This window comes from Kogia breviceps, chromosome 12 (genome assembly GCF_026419965.1).
Source record: "Kogia breviceps isolate mKogBre1 chromosome 12, mKogBre1 haplotype 1, whole genome shotgun sequence".
Taxonomy (NCBI): domain Eukaryota; kingdom Metazoa; phylum Chordata; class Mammalia; order Artiodactyla; family Physeteridae; genus Kogia; species Kogia breviceps.
Window position 1 is genome coordinate 54,599,819 of NC_081321.1, and position 22,386 is coordinate 54,622,204.

The 22,386-nt window shown below is 44.0% G+C and overlaps 1 protein-coding gene across 1 annotated transcript in view; it reads right to left on the bottom strand.

Annotated features, from left to right (window-relative positions):
* GRIP1 (glutamate receptor interacting protein 1) overlaps positions 1-20,009 on the bottom strand; it is a 728,793-nt gene extending 708,784 nt beyond the window's left edge. The window contains exon 1 of the mRNA XM_067009704.1: positions 19,737-20,009. Within this exon, the coding sequence (XP_066865805.1) occupies positions 19,737-19,794 (58 nt within the window). The 5' untranslated portion in view covers positions 19,795-20,009. The remainder of the gene's footprint in view (positions 1-19,736) is intronic.
* Between the last annotated feature and the right edge of the window lie 2,377 nt (positions 20,010-22,386).

Sequence of the window (22,386 nt, forward strand, 5' to 3'; positions counted from 1 at the left end):
TGAAAAACCCTGTTTTTTTTAAAAAAAAAAGTCTGAGGCCTGAAATGAAGAAAAACAAAATAATTGGTTTGATACAGAACCACCTTTATAAAATATCTGTTTTGCACTCTAATTTGTTTTTCAAGAGCAGGCCTAGCATATTCATTATTTGTGTTTCCGGCAACTAGCACAGCATCTAACACATAGTAGGTTCTCGACAAATGCTGACTCTCCCCAATTAGAGAGAATAGAGCAGTCAGAAAAGGCAAATTCAGTAACCAAACATCAGAATTGAGAGGAAAGATCTTAATTAGGCTGACACTACAACGCTACAGAGAAAACATCAAGAAAGTTCAAGATCAAACATTCTACAGTACTGATGTTCTTCTGTTGTTGAGGAGATAACACCTGCTCTTAACATTTTTTCAAGCCCCAAATATCACTACTAGTCTATGGGGCAACATTTCTCTCAGTGTGCTCTGAACGACATTACCCTTCAAGATGCTCCCACAGCAAGAATCCTATGATCAAATAAATTTGGCAACCACCTCACATTGCTTTACCCCTTTTCTCCTCAACTCACCCGCATACCAGAGGCACAATGAACTTCTGCATAAATAAACCTCTGGGAAACTCTGCAGGTACTCATTTTCAAAGGAGACAGAGAAGAAACCGAATTCAGAGTCTGTCTGGGGTACCCAGGCAGAAAGGAGGGCACCAGGGAAATGATGGGTCCTAGCAAAAACTAAAATCAGTATTCTGGGATTCAGGAAGATCCTGGACAAGGCACATACTTAGGACACAGAAAAAGACCAATGACTGGAGGAGACACAGACCAGGCAGGAGGCGTTCAAGGATGTTGGCAGGACTTAGGTTACACGGTAGAGTGGGCAAGAAGTAAGCATCAGCATCCTGGAAGATCTTGCAGCAGGAACCAGGAACAGGAAGCAGGGACCCAGGCAGTGTCTGAAGATGGAACAGAGGGATGTCGCAGCCACATCACCCCAACCAAGAGCTGCGCTGGACTACAGTAGGATCCCTATGGCTACGAATCATTTTGGTAACCTGGCTTCTGAGCCAGGCTAATTATTCAACACTCATTTACTAGGGGCAGGGCAATGCACTCCGCACAGGGATTTTTTAAAATTTTCCACTTGACGATCTGTCCACTACGGTAAAAGGAGTTATGTGTGAAAGCTTGGATGATAACCAGCCCCATGTGACCGATTTATTTCAGTGATGCGTAGCATCCATTTAGATTGGTACCCTGGCAGTACGTTCTTTAAACCTACTGTGATGGGACAGAGTAGCAAGTGGAAGGGGCCATCAGTGCTGACTTCGACAGCAAATCAAGTTCTCCCAGGCAGGGTTCCCCTGGGAGACTCAGAACCGGGTTAGACAGTGAACAGAGTGGGGTCAAAGAGGTAACATCTAGGCGTCAGTGGAACGAGAAGCCAGGCAGCTCCTTTGTCTGTAAATAATGCAAGGTTCCAGTAGCAAAAGGGGTCTGGGCTGGCAAAAGAATCCTCTCTGGATCCCAGGTTAGCTTGGTCACAACCTTGTCAGAGAGTGGCTCTGCTGTTTTTGCTTTGTACTGCTTTGCATTTGTCTGTAAGCATTTAACTGTAGTGTTGACAAAATCTTCATAAATCATCACATCTTTGCAGGTTTTCTACACTGAAGGATAATAGTTTACTTGGTGTGTTTAGTTATTGTCTTGGTTTAACATACCTTGAAAGCCTTGCAGTGAACAAAGTTATTCTTCAAAAGAAGTCACTGACAGGAAAAGACCTGGAAATTGTGATTCACCAGCTTGATGTCAAACCAAACCACATATCACCAATGAAATAAATGGAGGCATGTGGTTTTAAAATCAGTCCTTTTATCCAGAGATGTATAATTCTACAACGAGTTTCAGGCCCTTACGTCTGATGCAAATTAGCCTAGATGAATTTCTAGGTTATGTTCATAATCACTTTTTCAAATACTTTTAACCAGTTGTTACTATTACCAAATATTTATATTAGCGGCAGAAATTTGTGAATGACCCCCTTACTCCTCACGGGATACAGGGATCTCCAAACATCCTGGAACCTACCTTGAAAAACAATCCTCAGGTAACTGCATCACCCACAATTACACAAAAACCTGGACTTATCTTGATATCATCTTGTAATTAGTATACTCCTCTAGATTTTACTGACAGGTACTTTTAGAGCTACTCTTAAAAGCTACTACAACCCTGCAGAGTACGTGTTGTTATGTTCTTTTTTTACAAAGGAAACAAAGGAGAAGCCAAATAATTTGTTGAAGGCCAAAGAGCCAGTTACTGTAGGAGTTAGTATTCAAATTCCATTCTGACCCTACAAGCCGAAATCTCTTAATTATCTTGCAGTATAGTCAAGTTGCCTAAATTGTTTTCCCATAATAGAAAGTAAACTTTTTTTTTTTTTTTCTTTTTTTGCGGTATGCGGGCCTCTCACTGTTGTGGCCTCTCCCGCTGCGGAGCACAGGCTCCGGACGCGCAGGCTCAGCGGCCATGGCTCACGGGCCCAGCCGCTCCGCGGCATGTGGGATCCTCCCGGACCAGGGCACGAACCCGTGTCTCCTGCATCGGCAGGCGGACTCTCAACCACTGCGCCACCAGGGAAGCCCGAAAGTAAACTTTTGATCACTGAATATTTTTCCTCATCCACTGCATACATCCCAAATCTAGATGACATGACAAGGAACCCAGGAGGGGCCTTCGATTCATTTGGGAGTCTTCTTTAAGTTAAACAGTCTACAGGAGGTGAAGGGGTTTAGATCAATCAATCAACAAGTGACTACTGAATGCCTGAGACTTTTTTGTGCCAGGCATGACAAAAAAACATAGGGAAGTAATAGAATTGATCATTATTCTGATAGTCTAATGTTGGGGGATGAGGGGGAAAACAGAGCAAATACCTTGGGAATTTAGAAAGAAATAAAGTAGGGATCTTGTGAGGATAAAGAATCACTGATACACAAGCAAATGACAGTTTACACGTAATAGGAGCCTATGAAAATTAGTTGTTAAAGAGGTGCTTTGTGGGGAGGAACAATTGCATTAAATTGGTTTCCTTAATCTAGGTATGATTCATGGTTATGCTGAAATTTGAGGTTATCTACCATGCAATCAACCATATCTAAAGAAAAAATATTGTACTAGTTAAGAGTGCATGTACATATGAAACACTGCCTTAGAACCCAGAACGAGGCTATATAGGGACCTCCCTAATGGTGCAGTGGTTACGAGTCCGTACTTCCACTGCAGGCAGCGTGGGTTCGATCCCTGGTCAGGGAACTAAGACCCTGCATGCTGCACAGTGTGGCCAAAAAAAAAAAAAAAGGAATGATGCTATATAATAACATTATAAATGTTTTCCTAAGAGTACATATAAACATTCCCTAACAGGTTTGCCATATAACTATTCAGCCCTTTGGTTTCAGTAATAAAAAAGGGAATTAAGTACTGCTTCCTGTGTTTCATATCAAGAAAAAAACAAATGACATAATAAATTATTCAATTAAAGGCCTTTTTTTATTTCACTCCATTAGAGTATAATTAATTGGCTTAGAAAAATTAGTGCAAAATATACTAATCTTCATTTTACTGGCATGTTATTACACACTTGGTAAAACCAACTGGACTTATCTAGGGCCAGAAGGAGGCTGTTAGAAAGATACTGCTTTCAGTTCTCTTCTAAGAATCAACAATGAAAAAAAAGTATAGATAAAGAAATATGTGAACTCTTCAGATTTGCTTTTTAAAAACACCTTGTCCTTGGTACAGCTTCCTCAAATGCCACATATAACAAAAACAAAAATATTTTTTCACTTAAAGCAATTGCATGATGTAATCCAATAATGTGTCCTGGTACCAGGTAGTAATACACTCTACTCTTGACTTGTACATAGTTTTTGCCTCTAGATAGAGGGGAGCAGATAGGCTTCTTTCTTTCTTACCATGATTTTTCATAATGCAACTCATTTTGTCTCATTTATTCATTCATTTCGCAAATATTAAATATCTACACAGTGCCTTGTACCATGGTAGGCGGCGTGGACACAGATAAGGCTATGACACAGCTGCTGACACAACAATCATATCTCAGAACATCAAGAAAAAGATTTTCACTGTAAAACACTCCTCGGTCATTTTTCTGCTTTACAACACCAACTGTATCATCAACAGAGGTATATTCTAGCAGAAAATATTTATAGTTTTAAGATATTAAAGAGCACTTTTCAAGGGGCAGTCCACGGATTGCCAGCACTGGAAGGGAAACTCTCTACTCATCTGCCTCCTTTCTTCTTCAACCCCAAAGGGGAGACCCGGAAGATACGGGAGTAGTACTAAAATTGTTCCTGTTTCCTCTTCCCCTGGAATCAAGATGGTGTAAAGCTCAAACGCAAACCCTGAAAGCAAAACGTAAATAGGAACATAACTACTCCGTCATCTGAAAACCGTTTCTCTTGCTTTCTTAGTACCACTGCCTTGGCCTCTCAATTCACTCAACAGAGATTTACTGAGTGCCTACGGCGAGCCCAATACTTCTGTGTGCTGGGGATGGAGCAGTTAACAAAACAGATAAAATCTCTGCCCTCGTGGAGCTTCCATTAACAAAAAGCAATAGGTGTATACAACATACGCATAAAAAAGTAAAAGAAATAGCACGTCCTAGGCTGCCATGGGAAAAACGAAAGCAAGGAAGAGACAGGAGGGGTGTTGAGGAGGTTACTATTTCAAGTAAGGCTGGGAGGGGAGGCCTCACTAAGGAAGTGACATTTACACCAAGCCTTGAAGAGGGTGAGAGAGGGCGTCGCACAGGCAAAGGGGAAGGGGGGCGAGGGCGAAGAAAGACCCTGAGACAGAAGCCAACTGGGTGTTTCTAAGGCCAGGGTGCCTACGGTAGAGCAAGTGAGGGACGAGTATGGGGAAACAAGGACACGTGGGTAGCAGGAAGCCTGGGTATGGAGGGGCTTATCCTTTGGCTTTTACTCTGAGCGCGATGGGAAGCCCACTAAAGTGTTTTGAGCAGACCTCAGATATTTTTAAAGGATCACTATGCCTGTTCCGCATAAAATATTTGTCCGAACAGAAGACAAGGGGACAAACAGAAAACCCAGCTGGGAGGAGAATGCAATAAGCCACATAAATGTATAGATGATAGTGGCTTGAACTGCGTTGGATGTGGCAGGGGTAGATGACAATGGTCAGATTCTAGATATATAATATGTTGAAGGTGGAGTCAACAGGATTTTCTGACAGACTGGATGTGCAGTGTGAGAGCAACAGAGGGTCCCAGGAAGATACCAAGGGCTCTGACATGAACAAGTGGTAAGACAGATGCGCCATTTACAACGATGGGGAACACTAGAGAGGAACGGGTTCGAGGGAGCGAACGAGGAGCTTGAGTTTGGATATGTTAGGTAAGTTGCTTGCCTGTTTGACCTTCAAGTAAAGATGCTGGAAGTCCTAGAGTTCAGGAAAAGGACCAAGCTGGAGACACAAATTTCGAAAGCATCATGTATTGATGACCAGATGACACCACAAAAGAAGAGGAAGCACAAAGACCAAACCCTGGTGCACTCCAATATTTAGATATCAGGGACCTAAGGAATAAACCAAAAGAGACCAAATAGAAATGAGAAGGGAAGTAGGACAATGTGACAGTCTAGAGGCCAAGTGAATAAAGGCTTCCAGGAGGGGAGTAGTTAATTGTCTCAAATGCTTCTGACTGGTCAGGTAACACGGGACTGAGAATTAGCTAGTAGGCTTAACCATATGGAGGTCACTGGTCACCTTGGTAGAAGGAGACAGAATAGGGCACAAACACTGGATTGGACTAGGTTCAAGAGGGAATAAGTGGAGAACTATTCAATATTAAAGAGTGAATACAGACAAATTTCTCAAGGCATTTTGCTTTTAAGAGAAGCAGAAAAGTGGAGTGGTAACTGGACAGAGTAAGAGTCAAGAGGGGGTTGTTTTTAAAAGTGGGTGAAATAATAATCATGGTTGAATGGCAATAATTCAGTAGTGAGGGAAACTAATGATGCCGGAGAGACCTAGAATATGCCGGAGCCACGTCCTGGAGGGGACACAAGGGCATGGGATCTGATGCACAAGTGGAAGGCTGGCATTGAATAAAAGCATGCAGTTCAACCGTAGTAGCAGGAATGAAGACAGAATATACGGGCACAGATGCAAACAGAAGTTCTCTCCTAATGGTTTCTATTTCCTAAGTGAGATAGGAAGCAAAGTCTTTAACAAAGGGTGAGAATGGAAGCAGAGGCGGTGAAGATTTGAGGAGAGAGGAGAGAGCAGAGGCATGAACGAAGACCAAGCAAATGTAGCTTGGTAACCCAGCAGCACTAAAAGTGCATTTCAGAGTAGCAATCTTGAAATTAAAGTGAAACCCGTCAGCTTGGCTGAGTGTTTTTTCTCCAACCATATTAAACGGCAGAGGCAAAAGTTAGGGTGTTAGAAAGTTGAGTTTAACCAGGTTTTCTAGATGAGACCTACAACATGGAAGAGGGAAGAGGAAATTAAGAGTACACCCAAGAGACTGATTATATGAGATATGAAGGAATTGAGGCTGGAAAGAAGGGAAATGAGGACGTGAGAGGGGTGTGGAATAGTAAAAAGGTGGTGAGATCAATGGGTTTTAGGTCCTCTTGGGATTGAGGATTAATGGAGTCAGGATCACAGAGACTGAGTTAGAAAGACAGGTGCTGATTGGAGAGCAGGACACCCGAAGATGAGCCACAGAGGAGTACTCACTGGCAGTGACAAGGATGAGGGCAGCAGTTCTCAAACATGTTGGGGGACCTCCCTGGTGGCGCGGTGGTTGAGAATCCACCTGCCAATGCAGGGGACACGGGTTTGAGCCCTGGTCCAGGAGGATCCCACGCGGAGCAACTGAGCCTGTGCTCCACAACTACTGAAGCCCACGCGCAGCAACAACTGAGGTCTGCATGCCTGGAGCCCGTGCTCCGCAACGGGAGGGGCCGCCACAATGAGAAGCCTGTGCACCGCAACGCTCACCACAACTAGAGAAAGCCTGTGCACAGAAGGAGGACCCGACACAGCCAAATAAATAAATAAATTTATTTTATTTATTTATTTATTTATTTTTTTGTGTGGTACGTGGGCCTCTCACTGTTGTGGCCTCTCCCATTGCGGAGCACAGGCTCCGGACGCGCAGGCTCAGTGGCCATGGCTCACGGGCCCAGCCGCTCCGCGGCATGTGGGATCTTCCCAGACCGGGGCACGAACCCGTGTCCCCTGCATCGGCAGGCGGATTCTCAACCACTGCGCCACCAGGGAAGCCCTAAATTTATTTATTTTTTAAAAAAACATGTTGGTCTCGTGGTGGCTTTACCACATTCCTAAAAGTAAGTGAGCATTCCAAAAAGTTTTTGGTAATGTGGGTGAGGTCTATTCATATTTACCATATTAAAAGTAAAACAGAAAATTTTTAAACATAAGAATATACAAGAACACATTTCACTGGCTGCCAGAATGAAGATGTTCATCACATGTCATGTAACCTCTGAAAACTACTGCTCACTCATAAATGCATGAAAGTTCCAATGGCAATTAATGTCTGAGTATTGTTATGGAAATAACAGCCCCTCGGAAAGCGTCTTAGGAACACTCACTTTGAGAACTGCTGGTCTAAGGTGGGGCCATGTGGCAGATATAACAACTGAAAGAGAGGAGGATGCAGGGCTGAGAAATGAAGAAACTAGAGGGACAGTTTATGTGAATATTGAAATCACAAGAATTATGACAGAAGTAGGGCTGGAACAATAGTGAGCCAGGAGTGAAAGTGGCCAAAGACTGCAGGAAGTGACTGCAACAAGGAGGAACCATGGTTTGTGTGGTCTGATGGCACGAGATTCAAAATTCACGATTTTTAGGAAGGAGAGAAGAACAGTCTGGAAGTAGCAAAGAAGGACAAAGAGGACCTTCTACTCCTCCTCCAGGGGTATGTGAGAGAAAACTGCCACCACTTGAGAGAGCACAGGGGAAGCAATGAGTATGTCACCTTCTGTTCAAAAGGAGCCATTTCCAGACACTTAAAGATGAAATTTATAGGAACATTACCTAAACCATTGATTAATCTTCTTTTCCTGCCCATTATGGACTGAATGTTTGTGTCTCCCCCACTCCCAACCCTGCCAAATTCCTATGTTGAAACCCCTGACCCACAGTGTGACTGTATTTGGAGACAGGGCTCCCAAGGAAGCAATTAATGTTAAATGAGGTCGTAAGAGTGGGGCCCTGATCCCACAGGATTAGTGTCCTTAAAAGAAGAAAGATAGAGAACTCTCTCCACCCCCACCCCCCAACCTCATGCATGCTCCAAGGGAAGGCCTTGTGAGCACACACAGACAGGAGGCAGCCACTGGCAACCCAAGAAGAGCACTTTCACCAGAAACTGGCCTTGCTGACACAACTGATCAAGGACTTCTAGCCACCAGAACTGTAAGAAAATACATTTCTGTTGTTTAAGCCTCCCAGCCTGGGGTACTTTGTTACAGCAGCACAAGCAGACTAATACACTGCCCTCCCTGCTTCTTCAGCATGAGCAGCAGAGGCTGAGAGGGTAGGATTCTGAGTCAATGCAGTCATGGAATGCAGAGTCCAGATCACACTTGATAATTTTAGATGACTGCTGGTGAGAAAACTAGGGCTACTCTTTGGTGGTAGGGTAAACATATATGTATGTATGTATGTATGTGTGTGTGTATATATATCGGCATTCAGATTCACTAGAAAGCCAGATGAGGTGCTTTCTTATTTCTTAGAAGATGCAGCACTACGGGTGTCTGATTCTAGCCTGGAAAACTGTCATTCTCTTAACTAAAATTATGGGGGGGAGTGAAATAGTAACAGAGAAACTAAATTTATATTCCCTTGTTCAAGGTTCTCAATTAACGAAAATGTGCTCTGCACATACTAGAAAATTACATATTTAAAAAGAAACACTTGAATTCATCTGAAAAATCTAATTTTAAATGCCACTCTCTTTTAATCAACAACCCTGACACTTCAGAAGAGGGCAAGGTAGAAATCCTTATGACTAACTAAGTTGAGGATATTAGTGCACTTTTTCAATGGAAATTCTGAAAATTGATAACAGGATAAATACTTGACATCAGAAGGTATCAAGAAGGAAAGCTATTCTCAGATTATATATCAGAATACATGAACAAATAAATATCTACTACATTATTATCTGAATGTTTACCTACATTATTTTCCACTGTTTCGCTGTTATTTTTAATGTGCTAACAGGTAAAAGCTACATTCATTAACTTTTTCTCAAATGATGAACTGTACCTAAAAAAGATATAAACTCCAGTAACTTATGCTGTCAAACTATGAAATTTTCATATTGTCTGCTATATTTAACTGTGAAAGCAAAAGAAATGAACACTTCACCAGTAAAAAATATACTTATGAATTCTAACATCAACTCATACAAAAAGTCTTGATCTCATCTAAAGATCTTTATTCTAAATACAAAGTAAACCTTTAAAATACATGAATAACAGAAAACGCACATTGCAATTACACGACCAACCATAAAAAGAAATACGTCAGTTCTCAAGTTCACACATTTGCTGCTGAAATACAAAGGGCAGATTTCTAATAAAACTATTAAGTGAGAAAGGTTTGTGTACAAGGTAGGCCTAGAGGAGGTATTGGTCAAAATTACTTGCCAGCCTCAAGCTATGTTATCTCTGGGCTGTTAGACAGTTCTTCTCTATATCTTTTTTCCCTGACATTCAGATCTTAGGGACAGGTGTCCACCTAATGATGGCCTATTGGACTCTTCTCCCTTATTATTTATTCACCCTGCTGACTCCTGTCCCTTCCAGTTTTAAGTTTTCAAGTCACTTAAGCCACTCCAGATATCTGGGACAGCAGAGAAAAAAAAAAAAAAAAAAAAAAAAAAGAAGGGAGGGACAAAAGATCAGACGTAATGTCCAATACACTGCAAGGATTCAAGACTCGTGACAAGTACAAAAGCAGAGAAAAACTAACACCTGTTTGGCTTTGAGGACATTAGTAAACATTCTGACCAGTGATCCGTCTTGCTAGCATAAAGGTCCCTTACTGGGCATAGGCAGAATTGAAGGTAGCACTGGAACAATACAGTGGCAATATATGCAGAAGGTGACATAAGACAGGTAGGGATGTTGGCACCTCCCAAGATCCCACAAACTCCATAATGATTCAGGGGAAATTGTTGTGTTCTCTGGCTGCCAGGAGGGATATAGAGATGTTGACAGGACTGGAACCTAGATAAGGCCTGGGGCTTGACAAAAAGGATGTTACAACCAGACTCAATGGCAAGGTCCAGGAAGCCCAAATCAGCTGCCAGGATGACATTCAAAGACCAAACGAGAACAGTCGCATTTCAGTGGATACCAGGACACAACTCACAGTCACCAAGCATTGCCAACTCCAAAGCAGTGGACGCAGTGAGGGTCACACAATGAATAAAATGCCCTTCACCCAGGGCCATGAGGATACTGAGCTTTCCCGTTCACCCAAACGCAGTCTTGGGAATGAGGGAAGGGAAAACCCTTGAGAAATGACAACCAAGGAGTCTTTAAACTGGAAACTAACGTGCTCTTAATGGACAAGATCAGGTGTTTTCAGTGGAAATGGGATCCTGAAGGCAAAGTGAAAGCAGCTATAGAAAATAAATTACAAAAAAAAAAAAAAAAAAAAAATCATTGGGCTTCCCTGGTGGCGCAGTGGTTGAGAATCCGCCTGCCGATGCAGGAGACACGGGTTCGTGCCCTGGTCCGGGAAGATCCCACATGCCGCGGAGCAACTAAGCCCGTGAGCCATGGCCGCTGAGCCTGCGCGTCCGGAGCCTGTGCTCCGCAACTGGAGAGGCCACAACAGTGAGAGGCCCGCATACCGCAAAAAAAAAAAAAGAAAATAAATTACGTTTCATTTGTATATTTTAATAGTAGTGTGTCCATTTTCACACACACATACACCCATCCTTCTGAACTCTGCTTCCCAACACTAGCTACATAAACATACTCTAAACCAGTACTATCCAAAGTGTGGTCTACGGACAGTGCCAGTCAGAAAACTGCTTATTACCCATCCATGATTAGATGAATACTGAAAATGAGAGTAGGTGTTTAGAAATTCCTGCAGCAGTCTGGCATTGCCCCAACATCTAAGTCCGTGATGAATGGGCTCATCTCACTGAACAGAACATAGACAAGTGCAGGTGTGGTCAGACTCACGTGGGGAGTTTTCACATGGTGCAGTCACTATAGGACCACATATCACACTGGGGGAAAAACAGCCCTTCACCACGAGTAGTCTTAGAAGTACTAATGTAGATCAGCCTAATACTACCACCAACTGCATTACCAATACTGGGGTTTGTATTTAGAATCACAATGGTGCAAAACAGACTAATGAGAAAAGAGAACTCCACGAGCAAATGACATGTTCATGCCCCGGAAAGACCAGGTGACATTAGACTGTTAAGACCAACGTTCCATGGGAGTTCAACTAGGGAAAAAATGAAAGTAGTTCAACTACTTTCCAGAGCAGCAAGTACCATATTCATACTACAAAAGGGAATTTTGTTTCAGGCAAACAGTATCAAGTCGCATGCAGTAGATGCTGTTCATTTGGAAGTTATTGATTTTTTTCGGTAGTTTTGTTTGCATTTCATTTGTAAAATCTGTTTTGGTTCTGTGGTTGTATGAGACCTATAAGCATCAGGAGTTTACACCTAGTTTTACGTCAGTACATATTTAAGTAACATAAAAGAAATAAAGTCAGCAGTGGAGGTCTGCAAGAATTTTTTCTTCCTTAAAAAGGCTCCAGGGTTTCCATGGTGGCGCAGTGGTTGAGAGTCCGCCTGCCGAGGCAGGGGACACGGGTTCGTGCCCCGGTCCGGGAAGATCCCACATGCCGCGGAGCGCTGGGCCCGTGAGCCATGGCCGCTGGGCCTGCACGTCCGGAGCCTGTGCTCCACAACGGGAGAGGCCATGACAGTGAGAGGCCAGCGTACCGAAAAAAAAAAAAAAAAAAAGTTCCATACATGATTTCAATTTGAGAAGTAATGGTGTCAGAAGCCTAGACTGGAGAGCAGCAGAAACTGAAGAGGGAGAGGTAGCAAGGTGCACTCAGCATCTGAGCAGGATGCTTCCCAGCCCAGTGGGGAAAGAGGCTGCTTCCAAGAACTGTGCAGCCTGTGTGTATATATTGTAATTTAGTTACATCACTTGAGTTATTTTGTTATCAATGGGAGCCTAAGAGGGACTCTCATATTTGAACTTCGTTTTGGAAAACTAAGAATTAAGATTCTTTAACGAAAGCTTCCAGTTTATGAAACAGAAGTTATGCAATGACGCCTCCATCCAGAAATGGCCAGCTAATAGATGTGCTTTAAGAATCTCAGTCTTTCAACAACTTCTTCCCTTTGTAATGTAACCACATAGCAATAGCTTTCACCTGATAACAACTTTAGGAGGTCAATAGGACAAGAATCATCTCTACTTTCAGATGAGCAAATGGAGGTTCAGAAGGGCAGGCTGTGCCTAGATCAGGTAATCAAGAACATGGCCAAGGAAGGACTTTAACCCACTTTTTGAATTTTGACTCCAATGTAAGAATTATTTTTAAACTATATTCATAGAAAATTTAGTTGGTTTCAGAAAATAATAATTTTGTAAAAGCCCACCCAATTCTGTTGGTAGGGGAAGACATTTCTATAAGATAATAACTACCACTTTTCTCTTTTTCCATTTAAAAAAATCACTTTAAGTTCTAGATTAGTATTCAGATATGTGTACAGGATAATAATTATTTTTCCTTTAAGATTAGATAGTATATGAATTTTATATAATTAAAAGAAAAAAACTAGTGCATACTAAGCTATCATCATGACCCAGCCTAGTATCCAATCACTTTGGTGGTTGTCTATTTTTACATTATTCTACCAGACTATGTTTACATTTTTCCCCTATATAGATTGGGGAGGCGGGGAGTAAAGAAAGGCAACATGTAGTGGAAAGAATACCAGGCTTTGTATCAAGGTACTGGGTCTCAAGCCACAACTGTAAATCTAATCACTATCTTCACCAGAGACCTACGCCCTCCACATTTCCTATGTTCACCTGCTCACCAAGCCCTCCTCCTGAACATCTCTGCATGGCCTGCAACAGGGCAGTAGACTCCTACCCGATTCCCACCTCTCCAGTCCCTTCTTTTTCTAATCTTCCCTCCTTGCTACCAAGATGACCTTTCTAAGACATATATCTGATCTCTTCACGCCTCTGTTGGAAATTCTTCAATTAACTTTACCTCATCACCTGCTGGATACAATCTGAACTCTGCCACCTGGCATACAAAGTCCTTCCAAATGTGGCCTCATCTTCTCCCACCCAGTCTCCCCACCTCTTGGAGAAATACGTATTCTTATTCGACAGTCCATACGCATATTCATACTCTATGCTTCAGCCCCTTAAGAAACCAGTAGTGGTTCTTAAAATATTTTATTCCATAATGCTTTGGAACACACCATGCCCCCTGCCTGAAATATCTGTCCTCACATCCCCTCCCAACCTTCTGAACTCCTCTCCTTCCTTCAAGTCCTTTAACACTTCCTCTGTGCCACCTCCTTTCAGGGTGTCCTCAGAAGCTGCCCTCTTTCCACCTGCCCTCGGCACATTCAACCCCTCTTCTCTGCTCCCCCAGAGCTAATCTGTACAGGAGGAGAGAGGCTATCATATCCATAACTCTGTAACTATGCATAATAATCTCCTTGACAATGGGAATGATGATTTGCTCATCCCCAGCACCCAAATGTCAGTTAGTTGTCAATAACTGTTTACTCAATGTATGCAGTGTGGCCTTGGGCACATTTCCCCCTATACTGGAGTTTCTTCTTCTTCATGAGAGGGTCAGACTAGAATATATCAAAGACCTTGGCCTCATAAAGCTCTGTGTTTCAACACAGCTTTTCACAAAACACTGGACTTTGTTTTTTACTGGTTTATGAAGTTTTTAAAGAATAAAAACTTATTTGAAGAATAAAAACTTATCATTTCATCATCAGGACACCTTGAGGAGTTGAGTTTACAGATCTATAAGATAGCGTAAAAATAATACCGGTTGCCATTACTGAGCCTTGAATTATATACAAGGTACTGACAGAAATTCCCCCACACTTTTTTTTTTTTTTTGTATGCGGGCCTCTCACTGTTGTGGCCTCTCCCGTTGCGGGGCACAGGCTCCGGATGCGCAGGCTCAGCGGCCATGGCTCACGGGCCCAGCCGCTCCGCGGCATGTGGGATCTTCCCGGACCGGGGCACGAACCCGTATCCCCTGCATCGGCAGGCGGATTCTCAACCACTGCGCCACCAGGGAAGCCCTCCCCCACACTTTTTAATTTCATTTACTCCTCCTATGAGGTAGATGTTACTTGTCCTCATTTTAAAGAAGAAAACACAAGGACTTTTAAAAGTTAAAAGATCACAGAGCCAAGAGGTGCTGAAGTGGCTTTAAACCCACAGCTGTTTGACTTCAAATACCTTGTCCTCCATCACTCTGCGGGGTGAGGCAAAGGAATCTATCCAAGACACTAGCCTTGTCTTCACATTCTACGCAACACCTGATTTAGTACTTAAAGTTTAATCACTGTTGAAATGAAAAGCGGTAAGAAATTCAATCAGGCGGATTTTAATCAGCAGATGTACTTAAAGAACGTTAACTTTCCCATGAAACTGACAACACCCTTTGGCCACTGACCTGTCTAAATAAATAGATACCTTGAATATGGAATTTTGTTCTGATAGATTTTTATATTTATATTCAGGACACCTTCGAATTTAAGGAGAAATAAACTTTCCTAAAAGATAAAACAACAGACTCAAATCCAGGTTTTGCTCTTGCGTTTGAATAGCATTCTGTTAGATGTGTTACTTTGGATTACTACTATTCTTGTATTTTTTATTACTGAACTACTATTGTAATTTAACTGAAAATAAACTGATCAAATCCTAAATGCCTTAAACCATCAGCCTTCACACAGCATTTAATATAACCATTTTTAAACCCATGATATTCAATTCTCAATATCCTTTACCAATTTAAGTTGATCCTTCATTTTTCTTCATGAAAAACCAATAAGGTTGCCGCAGAAAAATACATTATCTGATGCCCCTTTGGCCACTGGGCCTTCTGATAGATAGCCAGGCTGAGAGCTCAGATGGATGGCTTTAATTAAATAAAAAGTTGGCGGAAGAGCAAATGTACAGTGGCTATTAACAATATAGTAGTTTCCTAGTTCATCGCAGTGAGGGAAAATACCTAATTCTTGTTAATTCTTGCCTTCATGGCAAATACTCTGAAAAAAAGGAAAACTATGTAATATTTCAAGTCCTTGGGGGAAAAGCCATTCATTTACACGAGTCTCTTTAAGTTTAATCAAATAATTCCACTTAGAAATATGCTGACATGCCAATCCTTACAGTTAGGTGTTAAATCTATCTAGCAAAGACAGTTTTCAAAAGCCCAAAATATACTTTGGAAGCTTTTCCGCAGGATATGTAACTACAAAACTCTTCTCGTGAATTCTTAATGAAATATTTGGTGGCAGTTTATTAAAATTCTGTCCAAAAGAAAAACCGTAAGACATTATAATGTTAATACAATGCTAAAAACTTCATCTTAGGAATAGTAACAATTTCTTTTTCGAACTATCTCTAGAAACTGGTGCCCTAAGTCTTGGCTTTGTAACTTGAGGCAAATTTTTTCATTCTCTGAGCATCACTTTCTTCCACCGTCAGGGGAAATAATAATACCTACCTTACTGGCACGTGGTAAGGACTATACCAAATAATGCTCGGGAAATGTCAAACACAGTGCCCAACGCACAGCAGACTCTTGTGCATTTTGATCTCTTCTCTTTTCCCCACAGCATTCCCCAGTCAAGACTCAAATTTCAAATTGGACTTTTTATTAAGCAGGTTATGTGGGGTAGGGTCACCAGATCTCCTTGTGATGTGGAAAATGAAACAAACCAAAGATGTAATAAAGGCACACTACTTAAGCCCCCTGTGCTTTCTCATACATATTTTATAAACACTAATTCTTTACATCTACTAAGATCCAAATACTCTCATCTGACAAAACAGAAGCAAAACCCCAGACACAGTCATTCCTACAGGGGTCCAAAGGGAAGTTCTTAAGTTCACTTGTAGACCTCCAAAATTTATGAGAACAGAAAGGCAAACAGGGAGGGGAGATATACAAAATTCATACATTTTCCCATGGAGAATATGTATACACCACAAACATTTACTAATCAAGTCCACACAAATCAGAAGGGAAGCTACAAGGCAAAAGAAAGGCATCATTAATTACTGAGGCACCTATCCCTTTACACTAAGATTTTCCTTAACAACTATATTCTTATTACACACGATCAGCTAATAAGCAGATTAAAACAACAAATAAATTGCTTAATTTAATTTGCTTGGAAGGGATATTAAACAGAACAGTTTTCAGAATCATTTCTCTTCTTCTAAAACATTTACCCAAAAGTGTATTAGGCAGTTTCTAAATGGATTGGGTTTATCAGCTCAGGCAGAAAATTGGGGGGAAGACAGAGAAATGTGTCCTTAATTTTAATAGCATGTGGGTGAATTTTTATCATACATGGGTGAATCTTAACATGTCATTTTGGAAATGACGGCATTTCCTGCAACTCATATGTTACAGTTTCTCTGCTCAGTACTGCATGCAGTAGCAATAGTTCACTCAATATCATTTTGACAGAGGCATTCAAGGTGAACCCAAGTTATGAATGGTGTGTAGGTATGGCATGAAGTCACATGGATTGGCCAAACCTCTCTTTGTATGTGACAATACCAAGAAGGCAAGTTCCCTAAATCTTTGAATTGAGATTAGCATTTTTTTTTCAAGAAAAACGCCTAGAAATACTTGTTCAAATACGTGGTCCTTAAAGAAGCTAGCAGCCTGTATTAATTTGCATTAAGTTTCAGAAAGAGATTTAGCTAAATAAAATCTACAAGAAAAAATGGTATGCTAGAGTAGTCTCCATAACGGGTTTAAGAATGTTTAAATGTAAACTGGGGTTGGGGGAATGTGGAAAGAACAATGATTCTATGAGCACAAACAACCTTAGAATTTAATGGTAAGATATTATAAATGGACTTTTTGGTCAATGTTATCCCCAGACAAAATTTAAAATGTATTTGTTCCCTTTATGTCCCTTATTTTCCTAACCAGACAAAATTTAAAATGTATTTGTTCCCTTTATGTTCCTTATTTTCCTAACCTAATAGTTTAATATTTCTGTTTATATTTGACAAGAACCTAATTCAACACTACCTGAATCACTTAAAAGGAAAAATGCTAAATACAATCTGATTTCAAATGCAAATAGAAAACTGCTCATTATTTTACAATAAAATTCTTCCAAAACAATAAGACAATCTCAAGTAGTATCCTCTGACACATGCATTAAAAATCAGTTCATTCAAATATATGTATATATGTATACATATATGTATACACACACACACACACACACATACACAAATTGAAACACAAACACGAGGTAGGAGATTTTAAAAGAAACAAAACACACATTTGTGCATTCCCAATGAAGCAGGACCTCAAAAAGAAATGCCACAACCAAACAAAAGCAATACTAATTGGAAAAGCATCACTTAATATAAGCAAGAAGTAAGAAACTCTTTAGTGAAAAAAGACACCAAGTAACAAACGTTCCCTGTTTTCTCCTACTGGAGAAGTTAAGGCAGAATACTCAATTTCTGACTCAGATTTTTATGTTCTGAAGGAAATTCAGTCTTATCTCCAACAAGCTGATTAAGCGATCATCTTTCAAAGTTACCATATATTTCTAAAAGACGTACAAGTACATTTTGTCACGATCCAAAAATCTACCCATTTCAGCATTCTGATAAAACTTGTAGGCAGCACTGCAACGGTTTTTTAGCAAACGGATACATTTAACACCAAGTGCACTGTGACGTTGAGTTGATAGGACAGACACTCCACGCTTGACAGAAGGCTTTCATTTAGTGCTTTTACCTGGTTATAAATTATTGGTACTACTTTTGCACCTTTTAAGATATGACCTACTAAAGCGAAAAGTAGAAGTTTTTCTAAAGCAGGGGTGGCCTTCTGAGTGGGTGAACGTAAGTTCGGTCACCAGAACGTGTGCTGGAAAATGAATGCACATCTCTAATAAGGAAGTGGTTAAAAAGGGATGAATTCTGAGTCATTAAACAGGATATAAACCAAAGACAGGTTCTGCCACCTAGAGAAAAACTGAAAATCGTACATTCGTTCTTCAGTAGTAGGCATTATTTCCAAAACCTGAAACTTAGGGCATGCCCAATAAGCAAGCCACCTTCCGTACCAACTCATCATTCTGCTGGATTCAGCTCCTCTGACAACTCTGCCTACTCCACTCACCTGATTGGCCTCTTCACCCCGCTAGCCACGCAGCACCCTTCATCCTCGGCCCCTGGCGGTTGCACAGCCCATTCGGACCCAGCATCCTGAAACCCTTCCAACTCTAAAGCATTTTCCTCGAAGCAGGGCAGGCCGGGGTGGGAGGAGCCGAGGAATAAACCCTGGTGGACCTTGCCAGCCAGGGTCCCTCTGGACGCTAGCAGAGCCACGGCGCACACACACACCCCCACGGCCCCGTGCGGACCGTAGAGGAAATTCTGGCACACTCAGTACATCATCTCCAGGTTACCGAGCTGAGCTAACTCCCCGGCCAACCTCCGCACAATCCAAACACCATGAAATGACCTCAACAGAACCGAGCCTTGCAGGTGCAAAAAAGGCCTTCAACTTTCCTCGCCGCAAGTCACTTAAAGGCAACGTGCAACAGTACACTTGTCAGGCTGAAGCACAAAAGGTCTACAAGGCACCTGGCACCGAGAGCCTCCTTTTACAAAGGAAACAGACAGCAATTACGAAAAGCCCGCAGTCCTGCGGTATTAACTTGACAGCGGGGACTGCGCTGGGGCATAACTCATCTCCGAGGCACTCTCAGCCCCAGACCCTCAGCGTAGGGACAGCTTTCCCCCTCCTCCCCTCCCCCTCCGGAGACCTGCGGCAGCGCCCACTTGCCGTCCCCCACGCTCTTCCTCCTCCTCCTTCTTGCTGGTTCTCCAGCAACTTTGGGTGGGCTAGGCAGCACCATCAAAGCCCAGCCCGAGGCGGGGACACCGCGAAAGCGACCACGGGAGGAGGAAAGTTTGAAAAGTCACTTAAAACACTGCAGGACTACCCCCGCCCCAGCCCGGCGCCCAGTCACCCCAGCACCCACCCCGCAGAAGGTCGCCCGGGGCTCCACGTGCAAGTGGGCCCTGGAGAAGCTAGAGTTCCCCCCACGTCCTCTCCAGAAAAAAACCTTTGCCCGACTTAAAAGTTCCCTACTTAAAAGCACCCTCCTTCTCCCCCACTCCACCCCCCCCAAAAAAGAAAGAAATCTGGAGTTCGCACGCCGCCGCCGCCCGGACTCCCCCGCGACCCCAGAGGGCGCGGCGCCCCTCCCCCGTCGGCCGCAGACAGGTCGGAAGGGAGCCCGGGGAGAGGGAGGCTCCGGGGCGGCCCCCAGCCCGGACCCCCTCCCCGGTCCTCCCCGCCCGGTCGCCCCGCTCACCTCTCTCCTGCTCTTCCGCCTGCAAGCAGATGGGGATATTCTTCTTCCAGCCCGGCATGGTGTCTGCTCCCTGCACTCGCTGTCGGGCTCGCTCCTCCTCGCCCGCTCGCTCTCCGTCTCCGGGGCTGGCCGCGCCTCCCCGCGCCTCCCCACTCGCCCTCCCGGGCCGGCCGCGGCGTTCTCGGGGCTGTTCAGCTGGGCTGGGGCGCCGAGGCGTCTCCCGGGCGCATCGAGGCGGCGCCGCGCGCCCCGCGCTCGCCTCAAACTCGCCGGCGGCTCCGGGTGGCTGCGGCCGGGCCGGGCTGGCCGGGCCGGACAGAAGGGGCTGCAGCCGCGGCGGTGGCCGTGTGGCCGGGAGGCCTGGCCGGGGTGGGGGGCGCGTACAGGCCGAAAGCAGGGGCTGCAGAGCCCCCGGGAGGTGGGCGCGGACGGCGGGAGTGGGCTCGCGCCGCCGCCTCTGTCCCCTCCTCCTCCTCCTTCTCCTTCTTCCCCTTCCTTGTCTCTCCGCCGCCAGCAGGTGGGACTCGGAGCCGCCGCCGCCGCCGCACAAAGCTCCGCCGGCGGCAGGACTGAGGCTGCTGGTTCCCCAGGCGCCTGGCGGCGGAGCCTCCCCCGAGACGCGCGCGAGGCTGAGCGGGCACGGAGGGGGCGCGCGCGCTCACACCCTCCGCGCCCCGGGCGGCCGGCCTGCCAGGTACCGAGCCTGGCGCCGAGCCGCGGCCGCCGCTCCTCCCTCCCAAAACCCAAGCCGGCGGCTGCACCGGCTTGGACGACGACCTTGCTGAAGTAGGGGGCAGTGTCTCTCCCTCTAGTCCCTCCTCCAGCCGCTCTCCCCGCGGCCCGGGCTATCGCCCCCTCCCCCTAGCTGAGACTTTGCAGCTGCGGAGTCGCTAACTTTGCCCTCAGCTGAGAGAAATCGCAACTTTCGCCTGGTCAGCGCCGGCCGGGGCCGGGAATACATTTTCTGCTCGGGTGGGAAGGGCGTGAGTAGAGAACCTCTTTTGTTTGCAGTGAAGCCGGGAGACCTTGGCTCAGTGAATATTTCATCGTTGTCTTCAAGTATAAGAAGGGTTTTATGATCAGGTTTTATGATTAGTTTTTTCCCCTTGTCATAGGTTCATAGAATATCGGTGGAAGGATGAATTGAGGGGAGAGGGCAGCTTTACGGTAGAGTCTGGAAGATTCCTCCCAGACTTGGGGGCGTTTGCTTGTGATTTCAAAAGGATAGTGTTGGGGGGGGGGGGCTCCTGACACTAACACTTGGCAACTAACTGCCTGTCCTGCGGGGTTACCTAGCTGGGGGCCCAGCTAGATAATACCTAAGTCTTCACCTCCTGAGTATCTGCTGGGGAGTGAAGAATTTGGGGCCCCTGAGGCTATAACTACTGGTTTGTAGTTGTCAGGGACCAACCACTTACGACTCTCTCTGTCCTGCAGTTTATTTTTGGCCTCTGAAGGAACTGCAGTTTGCTCTCCCAAACTGAGGACATTGGCCCTTGCCAGGCTTCTCTCTCTCTCTTCCCTTGGAAACGTAATAATACAGCCAGAGGAATGTAATAACTACAAAAGACAGGAAGATAGAATCTTTTTTCCCCCCGCCACTGCATAAGCAGTCTTATCAGGCTGGGATGTTTGCGCCTGCTGCTGCCCCTTGGCTGGGTGGCTGTCTGTCATTACAGAACTGCCGAGCTGCCAAAGCCAAGTGGCTATCTCTCCTAAACAAAGGAGAGGCCCGGGCCCAGGAACCTCAACGAGTAAAGGAATTGAAGGGCTAAAGGAAGGGCAGAGTCAAACCATCCCGGGGGTTATCAGTAGAAATCCCATCTGAGCTGCTCAAATCTTCTTTCCAGACTCTTTGAGAAGTAAAATCCAGAAAATCAATATGAATGTCGCACCTGTCACCTTTAAATGACCCCTCTTCATCCTAAAATTAACAAGACTCCTTGGGTACCTTCCTCTTGTCCTGCTCTTGTTTCAAGATGTAGTCCCACCAGCCTTATGTGGAGAACGGCATTTGTCATAGATTCTCCCAAAGGGACAGGGTAAACCCAGCCATAACCAGGACAGCCGGTGTCTGTACACCGCAAAGACTTAGGTTTTGACAACATAGAAATGACTGTAGCATTGGCGTGCTTGCTTTTTGTTTTAATAGCATCTTATATAGCATATTATGTATGTGGTTGTTCTAACAAGCCTAATTCTAGAAGACCTACACACTAAGGTGAGGACTAAACCATACTCTTATAGTTACATTGCAATCAGTGGTGCAGTTATCCTGCCAAGATGAGTGACAGATTACAGTTGCTAGGGAGTTGCAGCTCACAACTGTTAAAATAATAGTATTTTAGCTAGGGTAGACAAAATTCCTACTATGTGTTAGACTCTGGGCTAAAAGCTAGAGATACAAGAAGGAAGTTGATGTTTAGTAGTGGAAGATTAAATTAATACATTCTGCTGTGTGTTATGGTCAAATATTATTTTACAGATTATACAACTGAGACTGGTAAAGAAACTCTTAAGAATGGATTCATATCTTCCCCAACCTCAAAGTACTTATTGTCTAAACCCTTGTTCAGCAATATCCAATGCCTTGTTTCATCTTTGTATGTACATCTAAGTCATCAGTTGGGCTCTAAGCTCTGTCAGGGGG